At 26.7% G+C, this 15,236-nt stretch overlaps 1 protein-coding gene across 2 annotated transcripts in view; it reads right to left on the minus strand.

Annotated features, from left to right (window-relative positions):
• The window catches only part of LOC127279787 (neuroligin-1-like), a 104,717-nt gene that overhangs the window by 68,363 nt on the left and 21,118 nt on the right, over window positions 1-15,236 (minus strand). For both annotated transcript variants that reach the window (XM_051302356.1, XM_051302355.1), the window contains exons 3-5: window positions 11,602-11,748; window positions 3,060-3,248; window positions 357-613 (exon numbers count right to left, since the gene is read on the minus strand). In XM_051302356.1, coding sequence (XP_051158313.1) covers window positions 357-613; window positions 3,060-3,248; window positions 11,602-11,748 — 593 coding nt within the window. The remainder of the gene's footprint in view (window positions 1-356; window positions 614-3,059; window positions 3,249-11,601; window positions 11,749-15,236) is intronic.

Below are 15,236 nucleotides of genomic sequence, written 5' to 3' on the forward strand. Positions count from 1 at the left end.
GTAAACAACATTCGTTTCTTGCCACTTCTCGGTTTTATCTTTACCGAGTTTTGTTATAGATTTGAGATTTTTATTAACAATCGGAATGGAATGAATATTATGTGGTTTAATAATTTTTGACAACTTAGCAAAATCAGAATTGTTAAACGGTAAACAAAATTTTAGGAATTTGTTTATAAACCAGAGATCGTGTTTTTTTGGAATTCAATTTAATTGAATTTTTTGCTGGATCGTTTTCGAAAATATTGAAAAAATCATTTTTCCCACGACCGGATTAGGCTTAAAATTTTTGTAAAAAGAAATAGTTTTTTTTTGAAAAAAATCGAAGAATCCATAAATATATTATAAAATAATACCTGTGTAAGTGATTGTGGCAAAACTGCACCATCGAAAAAAGGTGCAAATCCACATGTAAATCGCGGTGGTTCAAGTTGAATATCAAGAAGTTCATCGAGATTATGAAGTCGAAGGCAAGGAGCAATATCTTCTTTTTCAATGTCCCCTGAACAACCAATTTTTTCAGCCACACGTTGTTTAATCACAAGAGGTTCTCGTTGAACAGCCCATGGTGATAATGCCGACCCTCCAAGTAGTACAACCCTTTGAATGAGATCTATAAAAAAAAAATGCAAACAAAACAATTATTTTTTTATTCTAATGAAAATATTTAACCACCGTCCACAGTCATAAAAATGAGAGACATTTTAACACACATAAAAAAAAATTGTTAATTTAATCTCTAACTTTATTATAGAAAGGTCAAATTCCTCAAAAATTTCTTTGAAAATAAAATAATCATCTTATTGTGAGTACGAAAATATTAATTAAAAATATTGCTTTTCATCCACACTCGAAAACTGTGAAAACCCTCTTGTAACTTTCAAAATAAAGTTTTTAGAGTAGCAGTGGAATTGTTTCCGCCAGCACTATAACACTCCAACTTCCGTTAACATTTGAATTTTAAATTTCAATGAGTAACTGGAATAAAACTTGAAGTTTTCAGATACACATGTTCCACATAAAGACTTATATATCATAGAATTTTGTTTTTAGTATTATAAAAGAAGATAAACGTTGCCAATAATGTTGAAACTAAAATGGATGAAAGAAAAAAAACAAATAAATGTGCGACAATAAAGATTGAAAACATAATAAAATATTGTTCGTATAAATGGAACAACAAATAATATAAATGGTTACGTTATTTAAAATAATAATGAAACACAATTTATTTATCGGAGGGGAGTATTCTATTTCGAACCACGCCACAAAATAACCACTTGATTAAAACAGATTTTTATATTTATTTAAGACCATAATTATGTAAATTTGAAATATAAAATTTTATAAATTAAAAAAGGATTTACTTTTTCTGTTGTCTGAATAATTCTAATTTTTTGGTGAAAAGTGCAAACGAAATATTCGAATTTGATATATGATAAATCTAAGAATGGAAGAAAAAAATTTTAATTCTAATGCCTTTTGCAGAATTTAAATGCTCTATTATACAATGTAGACTTGAACTATCCATAAATAAAGGACATGCGATATTTTTCAGGAAGTCTGCATCAAATAATATGCAGTAACTGGGAAAATATTTTACAAATTATCATATTTCATGGACTGTTCTCTTTTTTTGATCAATTTGTTCATTGCTTCAGACAGAAGTCTCAAAGGAGAAAAACGAGAAGAAGTAAAAAAAAGTTTAATAAAATTAGAATGTAACAAAAAATTAATTCGATTATTTTTTGTCAATCGATTACTTGACTATTATCAAATAAATATTTATTATTTAAGTCAATTGAATGGTATTTCATACATTTTTCTGGATATAATTCGATTGTGTAAATAAAAATACTCTTTTTTAAAATTATAAGAGAATAGAGCATAAAAAAATTTATGCGACTGTGTAATATATTAATGATTCAAAAAATTAAAGAGAATGTTAATCATCATTTTTTTATGTAAACAATTAAAAGGAATATTGCATTCTTAATTCTTTGACATGCAGATTATATATCTTTTTCTCTCTATCTCTCTTTTGCACTCTTTCCTCGATGTCTATTTAAAATTACTATGCACTAGCTGGGAATTAAGCAGTGCGAACCCTTTTATACATCCTTACGCTTTTGTCTCTGCGATGCTCAACACTATACACTAAGGTTTCGTGTGTACCATAGGCATCAGCGGACGATGCATTGTGTCTTGGTATTAGAAGTGCCACTGCCAGGTTCGTTAGCAGAATGACGTCTCTGTGGTGATACTTGAGAAAGCTTGTTAAATCTACACAACACTATTGCCGCGAGCGCAATCCGCGACATGGATTCCTCATTCTTACCCTCTTTCAAGGATCCTTGTGTCCAAAAATCTCAACTTTTTTTTACAATTTTCAGAAGTTGCTAAGAAATTTGACAACGTTAAATGTAGAGAGGTGTAATACTCAAGTTTAATGAGAAGACAGAATTAATTAAATTACAATATAAAAAAAAATCTTGATATGGTTCAATTTATATATAGCCACTCTTATAAATTATAAGATTAAAAATTTTTTAAACTTGTATCACATATATTATTTAAAATGTATTTTTTTTCTAGTTAATAAGAGAAAAGTATATATATACCAGTTTTAAAAAATATCATTCCTGTTAATTATAAAAAATTTTAATTTGAATATTCGATAATTCTTGCCTGACCAGTGAAGCATTTTTATCACTATGAAATGTAAATGCCAAAGCAAAAATTTGCATGAATATATATACATTTTTTAAGCATGACCTGTCAATTAGGAACAATATTTTTTCATTATTACCATTGCATCGTCGGAATATTTATCTCTCAACCCAAACAGAAATTAACGATATTTTAAAAATAAGTTTACTATTTAAAATTTTTAAAAAAAGAAAAATAATTACTTTTTATTTAGATAACAAAATTCATATTAAAATCATGTTTCTTTAATTATTATTATTATTAAATATATATATACATGTTTTTAATACCTAATTTAATGTAAACCACATTTTGCGATGTATATTTTAATACGTTAAGTAATTTATCACCTTTAGCCATCGGCGAAACTGCTAAAATGTTTGCCAAAGCAGCACCGGTTCCATGTCCAAGCACAGCAACTCGTTCTGGGTCTCCACCAAAAGCTGCTAAATTTTCTCTTAACCAATGTAACCCTGCCACCAAATCCATCAAACCATAATTACCTTGAGCACTCCCTTTTGAACCGGTTTTCAAAAACCCTGAAACATAATAAAAAAAATACTCAATTATAAAAATTCTTTAAAAAGAATTTTTTAAACAAAATATCCCCTAATTTGTAATTATTTTCGCATATAAGTTATTAACCATGCATATTCATTAGCAAATAATTAATGATTCATTTTTCGATAATTCATGTCTTTCACAGGGAAACAAGACATGACATATTTATAATGAATTTCTCGTGGAGGAACATCAAAATTAATTTAAATAATAATAATAGCGTATATATATATATATTTAATCTATCAAAACGAATTTTAGTGCGTTAAATAATTAGATAAAATAATTATATGCATTGAATAATTTTTATTTTTAATATAAAAAGAAATGAAGAAATAAAAATGGCATTTGCGAATACGAGAAAATGTTCTATTCTCAAAATCCCTTGCATACTTTACATAACAATCATGAACTTTTTATGGGATCTCGTTCTGTATATATGAATCTTAAGGGACAAACAAATTAGAGTAAATGAGAAACTTGCGGGCAAATACTATTAAGAAATAACAGTTTCGTACACTTTGTGAACGCATTTAACTCTTTATCAACCTGAATTCATTGTACTTTTAAAAGGTCATAGTCCGATGTATTACATTCCAAGCTCATTAAGAAGAAACCCTTAACACGCGAACTCTTTTAAGTCTGCTGCAAGAGTTAACGTAATATGATTGTCTTGCATCTCAATATATATGAACGTGTAAAAAAATATCCATATGTAAACTTACGTAATATATATCTACTTTAAAAGACATGTAAAAAAATTATTATACATTTTTATAAATATAAAAATTATGCAATATTGATTACAAAATTTGATACAAGAAATGAATTTTCTTTTTTTTTGTTATATATATTTTTCAAAAAACAACAAAGAAAACTATCTTTCTTCATCTTTCATATGTCCAGAAAGTTAGATCGGTAAAATTAAAATTTTAAAATAAAAATATTATGTCCAAATTATGCTTGACTTGTGCTCAATTGTGCAAAAATTCATTTTTTGAAAACTCAAAATTCTATAGAGGAGAGTGACAAACAATTTTTTATATAAAACTTGATATCGTACTATAAAAATGTAAAATATTATTAAATTATGAGTATTTTGCAACATTTGTTAACGTTATTTAATGCAAAATATATATATTTACAAAGTTTGAACAGAATATTATTATTGAAATAATTATTCGGTACCTTCAAAACAAGAAAAATGTATCAAGTTTGAAAAACTTCAAATTTTTTTATTTAATCACAATATAATCTTAATAGAATATGTTGCATTGTGTAGAAAAGAGTTCAAACTTTATGGTAATACCAAAAAATGTTCAAAAATATATAAAATTGACATATTAATATGTCATTAAAAAAAAATTTCTTGTCACTTTCCCCTATATAAAAAACCAAAAGACATTTTTAAATATCAGAATTAAAAAAAAATTAAATGTTAAAATTTTGAAAAAACAAATATTGTGCTAAATTGTACTCTTCTGTCCACAAATTAATTTTTTTTAAATATTGAAACTTCTGGGCAAAAAAATTAAAAAAACAATTTTAAAAAGTCTAAAATTAAATTTTTCAGAAAAAATTGATATTTTGTCAAATTGTATTCGATTTGTGTTCTTTTATGAACAAATTCATTTTTTTTAAAAAACCCAAAATTGCGGCTAAAAAATTTAAAAAACATTTTTAAAACGTCAAAAATTTTCAAAAAACAAATCTAGTGCCAAAATTTGCTCGATTTGTGATATTTATTCATAAATTTATTTTTTGAAAAAAATTCAAAATTCCGGGCAAAAAATTTGAAAAACATTATTAGAACGTCTAAAATTAAAATTTTCAAAAAAACTGATATTGTGTCAAATTGTCCTAGATTTGTACTCTTTTATGCAAATATTTATTTTTTGAAAAACTTAAAATTTCGGGCAAAAAACCAAAAAGTTAAAATTTTCAATAAACCAATATTGTGCTGAATTGTACTCGTTTGTGCACAAATACATTTTTTAAAAAAACTCAAAAATCCGGGTATAAAAATTAAAAAACAATTTTAAGACGTCTAAACTTAAAATTTTCAACAAAAAAAACTTTTTTGTGTAAAATAATATTTTTTCAGAAATTTTTGGTCGAAAACATTTTTTTGTTGAAAATTTTTTTTTCACATTTATAAGCAAAAGAATACAACTGTGCATAATATAAGTTTTTTTTTTGAAAATTTTCAATTTCAGACGTTTTAAAAATGTTTTTTACTTTTTTTGCCTAGAATTTTGAATTTTTCAAAAAATGTATTTGTGCACAAACAAGTACAATTCAGCACAATTTAACACAATATCATTTTTTTGCCCGGAATTTTAAACACAATAGTATTTAAAAAAATATATTTATTTTTTGAAAATGTTAATTTTACTGGTCTAACTTCCTATAGAAATAAGAATAGAAGATAAAAGCATCTCTTTATTTTACATAATTATGGACTTTTAAAAAATTATACCTTTTTAAACTAATAGTAATGAATATTAGTATTATCTTTAGGTATATATATAAAATTTTTAAAGATAAGAAGCGTTTTTAATAAATAGTCGATAATTCCAATATCATAAATTATTCATTAAAAAGTTCTATAATTTAAAGGCGATTAATTCAATTTAGTTAAGATTTATAACTTCTTTTAAAAAAAAATTATTATTAAAATATTACTAAGTTTTTCTCTGATCTTCTTTTTGAAATTTTTTAGTTTTAATGGATTTAATTATTTAATTTCCTATTTAAATAGTCCACAATATAATTAAAAAAATATAATAAATTTTACAGAAGTGAAGAAAATTCGTTGATATGCAATAATATATAATAATCTCATTATTATAACAAAACACTTCAAATCATAGATTTTCTTCGTCAAAAATACTTTCCTAAATCTTTTAATTTCTTTTTTGTTATTTTATTAATTTTCAAAATAATTTGATATTTAAGATGTCGTTTATTATAAAATCGATCGGAATAATGACACAAGACACGATCCAATAAAAAAAAAAACCAAATGATTAACGCGAGTGTAACACAAAAACAACAACACCCCAGGAAAGTTTGAACGATTTTTCTCAGCTCGAATACAACACTCTTGTATAAATTTATAGTTTACAATATACTATGTTATATAAATAAAAAAAAGTTACTAAAAAAAATAATTAAATAATTCGAGAAAAAGAAATAATTTAAAAGTTCTCAACTTCAGAAAATATCAATAAAATATAAATTAAAAACACGAGAGATATCACAAATTAGAACACTGATAAAATATAATTAAAAATTACCTCAATGATCTTACCGTTGAAAAAATACAACATCTAGATATTTAAATATTCGTTTAAAAATTTTAAAAAAAGAGCAAATATTCATCAATTAATTTTTTTTATAGCTTTCTAAAATATCTTCATCATTTTTAGTATTTCTTTTCATTTTTTGTGTCGGATGAATAATATTCTGCTGTGTGTAATGAACTGCGGTCATCCTGCGGTTTGACGTTGAACCTCTTCAAAGGGAATGAACCAAACAACACCCTTTTCAGAGAATTCATGGAGAAGATTAGCTCTTAAAATATTCACTGGACGATTAGTCGGTGCTTAAAACCATCCAGTATGCACTAGGATTGTCTGTTGAAATGACAATATGCACTTGGTTGAATACCTTTGTTTCAAAGAAAAAAAAAAACAAACAAAAGAACCGGAGAAATGGTTTTTCATAGGTAATTGTGCGATGAATTTTTCAATGAAAATGGTCATTCATTATACTGTCATAATTTTTTTTTTCTATTGTGTAGGTACTCGTATAAAGAAAATAGTTACAAGCGTCTCTTTATCAAAATGTATTATTTATTATATCGTACCTTCATATAGCTATGAAATTATAATGAAATAATGTAATATTCACCGAAAAAAAGAACTCGTTTTACGACATTAAAAAAATATAAATCGAATTTAGGGAGCCTCTCCTTCTGATGATGAATGAGAACGGTGTAATTGTTTGCTAAATGAAAATGGAAGGAAATCTTAGTTTCGAGATCGATAGACCTGTCGAGACGACATACGAAATTGGATGGAAACCAGCAAACTCTCTTGCCGAAGTTTATGGAAACTGATTTTCAACATTGCAGGAAACTCGATCCTAAGTCGATATTACCTTCTCAAACTCGAGTTTTCTGTCTTTCTGAATGCAGTTTATATATATATACTATTTAACGTAATGAATTTATCATTTCTTTAAAAAAAAAAAAATTAAATCATTTATAATTTTGAAAAAAAATTTACATATTACTAAAAGGAAATTACAGAGAAGTATTCAGTAATTGAATTGAGTATCGCGAGAGAGTAAAACTAATAACTATTTCTAACGGAATTCTATCCCAGTTTAACTTGGAAACCAGATCGTTAACTTTGACTATATGCCTTCCAGGTATACAATGAATTCTCTTCGTACGTTGTTAATTCTATAAAAATCACGTAAACAAAGCAATTCTATCTCTTTAGTTGAAATAAAAGACAAAAATTTACAACAAAAAAATGTCAAAAATAGTTTCACTTTTTATTTACATGTAAAATTAAATTTTAATGAAATCTACTCTCTAAATTTGAATTATTAATAATTTTAACTAATTTAAATTAGTGACTCACTTTTTCCTTCTGGATTAGTTAATTTTTACTAATTCAGAAGTAAATTGTATCACTAATTCAAATTAGTTAAAATTTTTACTAATTCAAATTTAGAGAATATTATTTTTTTTATTTTTAAATTTATCAAAAGGTTAGCTTTAAACTGCTATTGGGATCTCTCTTTGGGGGCGTGGTTTATGTTTTTGACCTTCTTTCAGTTAGTTCCATTTTTCGCCACTAAGGTATAAGTGATTCTGATTGATGGACGCGACTTCCTATCAATAGTTCAAAAAATCTCACCAGATGGCGTATCACAGTGGAAGAGATCCCAATAGGATCTCTCAGACCGCTCTGGCGGATTGTGGGGACTGAGTTTGGATCGAGTTCAGTCCAAACTTTGTTCAGTTTGGTCAGAGGCAAAATATTGTAATAAATTAATGAAATAAATGATTAATAGTGATAAATAAGTATTCCAATTTTGAATTGTCCAGAAAATTAAAAGCTTTGTATTTGTATTGTCAGTAAAATTTGTTAAGTGTTAACGACAAAAAAACAATTTTACAAGGGCAACAATTCGTCTAGTTAAGCATTTTAAATCGTTTAAATTTGGCAATAGTGAAATCGAAGTTGTTAATCAGTACTTATATCTTGGAGTCGTTTTTCAAAGTAATGGTACATTTTGGGAGACAGCAAAAAAAGAATATTGCATCGGCCAACGTAGCAATAGGCGCAACGTTGCGAGTGATATACGAATCTAAGGCGGACTCGTGGTCAACAAGCTCTTTGATAGTATGGTTTGTAGTACACTATTTTATGGGATTGAGACCTGGGGCCTAGACCTGGAAGACCTTTTGTAGCGTGTTCAGTTATCATTTTTTAAGAGCTTACTTCAGCTTCCAAAAAATACACCAAATTACGCGGTCCGTCTAGAAATAGGCAGACAGCCGTTGTCCTATTTGATACTTAAAAGAGCACTGTCTTGGTTAGAAAAAATTTCCAAAATGTCTAATCCGCGGTATCCAAGACAGTGTCTTTTAAGATTAATGAAAATTTCTAATGCAGATTCTGGTCAAAACAGTTTCAATTGTTTTACACAATTAAAAGGGTTTTTCTTGAAGGGTGATCTCGGGGATTATTGGTCCTCGAACGATTTTGATCAATTAATTAATAATGCAGGGGAAATTTTATTGCATTTTTCAAATACTTTGTTGTCCAGGGACTTATCCTCTCGGGCTCGCTCGGAGAGTCTCCAGGTTTGGCCTCACTTAGATTTGCATAACTCTGTACAACCTTATTTAAGAAATAGATTGGGTCTGATTTGGAAGAGAGCCTTTGCGCAGGTCCGTTTGACTAATAAATTTTACTCATATTTATTTTTTAATCAGGATAGATTCCAGCTTCCTTCATCAAATAAATGTTCTCATTGTGCGAAGAAGAGCTCGAAGACTTCCACCACTTTTCGGTGGAATGCCCGTTTTATAACACAATTAAAAATACTAGTTTTCCGGAAATTGCTTTGCTCAATGACCACGAGACGTTTTGGAAAAGTATCTTGTCTACTTCAGATTCGTCAATTTTAAAAAAGTTTATTAGAATGATATACGAAATGTTAGTTGTTCGTGTCCCTAGTTGCTGAGAGTCGTGTGCTATGTGTGTGATACTATAATTGTATATATGAGAGATTCTTTTTCAATCGCCCCAGCCCAAAAAGTCAATGTTCTGGGATTGGCTTCATACTTTGGTAAATTGTTGTCCTATATGATAGTAATAAATCCCTAAAATATAAACTAATTAAAAAAATATTTGTAGAAAGTAGAGGGGGTTGAAGTTTTGACGTTAAGGGTAACATTGTCATTTTCAAATCCGTTTAACTATGACAAAAGTTAATGGATTTTAATTTATCTATAATGAATTTTATTGCATTTTTCACGTACTTTTCAAAAATGTATACGAAATTTAAAAAAAAAATTTTAACCCCTTTTTTTCAAAATCAACCCTTATTTTTCGATTTTCACCCCTTCGGGTATTTTTTTTTTTTTTTTTTTTATTTTCATTGGAAAGCTGAGGTTTTTTCCGATGAGCTATGTAAATATGAAAATGGGACAACAATAATTTTGTGAGTAACAGAATATTAAAGTAGGCGGTGCCGATAAGGGGTGTACCTGGAGATCATCTTTGAGGATTTAGATAGGCACCGCCTAATTTAATATTATGTTTCTCACAAAATTATTGTTGTCCCATTTTCATATTTACATAGCTCATGGGAAAAAACCTCAGCTTTCCAATGAAAATAAAAAAAAAACAAATAAAAATTCCCGAAGGGGTGAAAATCGAAAAATAAGGGTTGATTTTGAAAAAAAGGGGTTAAAATTTTTTTTTTTAAATTTCGTATACATTTTTGAAAAGTACGTGAAAAATGCAATAAAATTCATTATAGATAAATTAAAATCCATTAACTTTTGTCATAGTTAAACGGATTTGAAAATGACAATGTTACCCTTAACGTCAAAACTTCAACCCCCTCTACTTTCTACAAATATTTTTTTAATTAGTTTATATTTTAGGGATTTATTACTATCATATAGGACAACAATTTACCAAAGTATGAAGCCAATCCCAGAACATTGACTTTTTGGGCTGGGGCGATTGAAAAAGAATCTCTCATATATTTGTTTTTTTCTATTTTATATAATGTATTTTGTATAATATTAATGAGTTTTTTAAACATGTATATACATATAAACTTTTTAAATACTTATTTATCACTATTAATCATTTATTTAATCATATTTCATTAATTTATTACAATATTGTGCCTCTGACCAAACTTGTTTGGAGTTTGGACAGAACTCGGTCCAAATTCAGTCCACAGAATCCGCCAAGGTTATTATTTTATTAAGCGGTATTACTTAAATATATAAAAAAAACATGTAATAATTAATTTAACATTTTTCGCTTATTACATTTTTTTTAAAGTACAATATGAATTTTTGCTTTTCAGTAGCTTCATATATTTTATGAAAATCTGTTGAGTAACAACTGTTATAAAATTTAATTATAAATTTTATATAACCTAAATGAAAATGTCGAGTACAGCGGTCTATTATGCCGACGTTAGTTGTTATAGTGAAAATAAAAAGTAAATTTATAGATAACTTCTGCGCATCTTTGGCGCGTAACTAGTCATTGTATAACCTACAATTTTTATTTTCACGTTTTCATGATGCTGTAACAGTACTTAAAAAAAAAAATTTATTTGATTCAAATACTCGATTACTTGACTATTATCAAATAAATATTTACTTGAACCAAATAATTTTTATTTAAATTAAATAAATTCTATTTGAATCAATAATTTCTATATTTAAAACAAATATCAAGTTGACTTGAATAAGATACTTTGCCCACCGTATAATTGAAGTCAATTGAAATCTTAAAAATGTTTCAATTATGACGAGGGAAAAAATATGATCTTAAATAATTAAATTAATAATTGTTTAAATGTGCATCTTTATTAGTAATTGTATCAAAAAAAAAGATTAAAATAATTTTTTAAAATCCTTTTGCAACAATTATATTAAATATAATAGTAATAATAGTTACTTTTATGAACGCGCCGTAATTGATGCACTTACCCTATATTTTTAGAAAACCAATTTTTTTTTATGATTAGTAATGAAGAAACTTTTTAATTTACCTAAAACTCCAAGACGGAAGTTGATAGTAACAACAATTAGGCGACCATAAGCAGCAAGAGCAGTTCCATCCAAAGGATTTCCTGTGCCCCAAGAATATGATTCTCCATGAATAATTAGTAAAGCCGGCAACTGATCCTGAGTGCCACCTGCAATTTAAGTAAATTACGTTATGAAATTACAATTCCCATATATATTATTCAATTTCAAATTTATTTCAAAATAAATTAATTAAAATTTATTAATTTTACATTGAAGATAAATAAATGTATATAAAAGTTCTCTATTATTGTCAGTTGAACAAAATTTTTATAACCATTAAAAAATCGAATCATATATATATATATAAAAAAAAAGAATTTAGTGGGACGCAACTGGAATGAATTTCAATTGTTCGTGTACGGTTTAAGTTCCATTTTTCAGTTTTTTTTTTTTTATTTCGATTGTTCTCTCCAGGCTTTTGTATAAAACAATTGTTGTTTGCTGTCAAGTGAGAATTCATGAAAGCGCAATATACAGAATACTGAACACATACAACTTTTAAGAAGTAGAAAAAAAATACTTTCTCCAAAATTATATTATAATTGCGATAGCGTATAAACAAAGCTTTAAACTTGTTTGTTAAAATGTTTTTGTGTGTTTAAAAAAAAAATAAAGGAAAAGATTTTAATTACAAGTTAAAAGTAACAGCTCTCGCGTACAATATGAAATTTAAATCGCAGTAGTATAAATCTGGTTTAGTCAGACAGAATATTCGCTATAAGCTTGTACAATTACATTATTATATTGTTATAATTAAAAATTATATATGTGTTTATATTAAAGTAAGCTTTATAAAGATTGTTTATTAAATGTTTAAATATATACTGAGTCTGGAGAAAATTTCTTAAAAGTACGTTTCAAAAGAGCAGGAAAATATCTTATATTTAAACACGGACAAAAATTAATCCCTAAATTAAACATTTAATGTGAGATTTTAGCATAAAATATCTTTGAAAATGAATGTAAGATGTAAGATCTTTAAAACTAATATTTAGAATTGTGTCTAATTAAAATATTTTAATAATGTGAAGACACGCACTTCTAATGTATAAAAATAATCCCGGCAAGAAGAAGCTTGGAATAGAAAAGAATTAGTTATCTCATATTCGTATACGAAATTGAAAAATTTTAATTCCATTTAATACCTGATTTTTCCACTTTTTCGAAGTCATCGCAATATGATAGATGGCCAACGAAATGAATTCCATACTTAATTCTAAAATCCGTTTTTTCTAGATATAATACAAGAGGCCATATAACCAAAAAAAAAATTGTGAAACTAACAATAATTTGCTTATAAGAATAAATTTATTTCAAGTTTACTCGAAGAAAAATGGAAAAACGAACCTAAAGTAACGTTTACTACTTTAAAAGTAAAATCGAAACTGTCCGCAGTTTCTGCGCATTTCTGACATTTTTTACTCCAGAAATAGTAAAATTTATTCTGAAAATAGTAAAATTTACTCCTGAAATAGTAAAAATTATTCCGGAAATAATAAATTTTACAATTAATAAAAAATTGCCAGAAATGCGCAGAAACTATAGACAGTTTCGGTTTTACTTTTAAAATAATAAAAGTTACTTCATTCCTTTTTCCATTTTTCTCTGTGTAAATAATTAATTCTTCTCCGTGTAATTTATTGAATGTTCTTTATAAAAAAAACATAATTTTTGAATTCAATTATCCGTTAACACATCTAAGATTTTGTTGCTTTGGAATCCAAGACGAATATTCTAAACACACGTATATATCTATATATATATATATATGTATATTCAGTCTTTGAATTATGGAATATCAGAACTATTGCGAAACTATATACAATTTGAATCTCCCAATTATATAGAATCGCAAAACATCTCTTGTTCACACGAAAACTATGACAAATTGTAACTTGCTCGTGTATTTGGGAATAACCTGAATCTTAACGATCAATAGAGCATGATTAATCGTCGCAATTAATAATCGGAACTCCCTATTGTGGTATTTCACTCAATTTTCCTTTTACAGTTATACAAATGTTTTTATGTTTCTCATTAAATGTGACATCAATTTTACATATATATATTATGTATACACTATTTTATATATGAAATAAATTGTAAATAAATATTTGCAGACTATTAAATCGTGAATATTTAAATACATGTTTTCATAGCATCTCTTTTGATAAATGTTTTGTAGATATAGATAGAAAAATAGATTCACAACCAAAATAAATCACTTTACTTTTTTTTTTTTTTTTATTTACTTGATCCTTATAGACGCATTAGAGTGACCTAGCAAATTTAAATTTTGACATTTGAAAATTCCTAAGACAAAGTGTGAATGGCGTTTCTCACATTTTTCTTGCGAAGAAACTCAAATATCATTTTTCCTTCAGTGGTACGAGTCATATCTGCTCATAAATCATGGTAAGAGGGTTTGCGTGTTGCCTCCACTGCCTCTCGGACAACCTCGACTATCTAATCCGCTGGTGGGTTTTTAGGTGACTGTCGAGTGGGGTCAGGTGTACGTGGCAACAATCGAGCGAACGAAATCTTTTGTTCTTCCGGAATATTAACGTGGCAATTTTTCTTCTTGTGTCCCCAGAAAATGTAATTTTTATACTTGATTTTTGACGCTCTGCTGAATGTCACCAATTTGGTTTTCTTTTTATGGGCAATTTGTATTTTTTTTCAGATTAATTTTCTAATTTCACATTACAATGAATGCGCCAACATTAATTCTGGATTTTTTTATAAATTATCTTATATTATTAGAAAGGAATATTATTTCTTTGTAACATTTCATTTAAAATTATTAAATTCGAATTTTTATATCAATTTGATATTTTTAAATTAACTATATGTTCATGTTATCATCTCAAAGTAAAAATATTCTTTTTCAAAGTAGAAGCTTTTTTTTTTTTGAAAAAAGAACATAGCCAAAGGAGTACTTTAACTGTTTTCTCTTTGATTAAAAGGATCCAATTACTATTGAGTGGATTTCCTTTTGGGAGATTGAAGCTACGTTTTCCACATGCCAGAAAAGACAAAATTCTAAAATTTATACCTATTTGGTACACTGTTGACTTGCAGGTATCAAATTGATCCCATTTTTAAAAAAAATGGAAATTTTTTTACTTTTTACTGAATGAACAGTTTTAAATTATTTATAACAAAAAGTCCATATAACTGCGAAATATTTAATTCTCAATAATTCAATGTAGTTTTATTGACAGCTTTTTATCTGTTATTTGTGTTTTCAATGCCACTTTTGTGAATCTTTTTGTATAGTTCTACCCAGCGTTTAGCACAGATTTTCTATACAACATTGTGAAGTACATTTTTTATCTATTTGTCTGACAAATAACTAAAGTTGCAGTGTTATTCTTTTTTTTAATGCCGATGAATAAACAAATATATATATTAAAAATTTAATGGTATATTGGTATTTATACTCTCTACATCTAAATTAATAAAATCCTACTAATTCTTAGTAAACATTGTTAAGTATTAAGAAACCTGAAAAATTGTAAATTTTTGTTTGATAAGATTAAATTCATTAAAAATATTCGACAAAGCAGAAGCCAACTGCCAGTGTACGACGTTT

This window comes from Leptopilina boulardi, unplaced genomic scaffold (assembly GCF_019393585.1).
Source record: "Leptopilina boulardi isolate dan_hultmark-lab unplaced genomic scaffold, ZJU_Lbou_2.1 LbouV2_223, whole genome shotgun sequence".
Lineage (NCBI taxonomy): Eukaryota > Metazoa > Arthropoda > Insecta > Hymenoptera > Figitidae > Leptopilina > Leptopilina boulardi.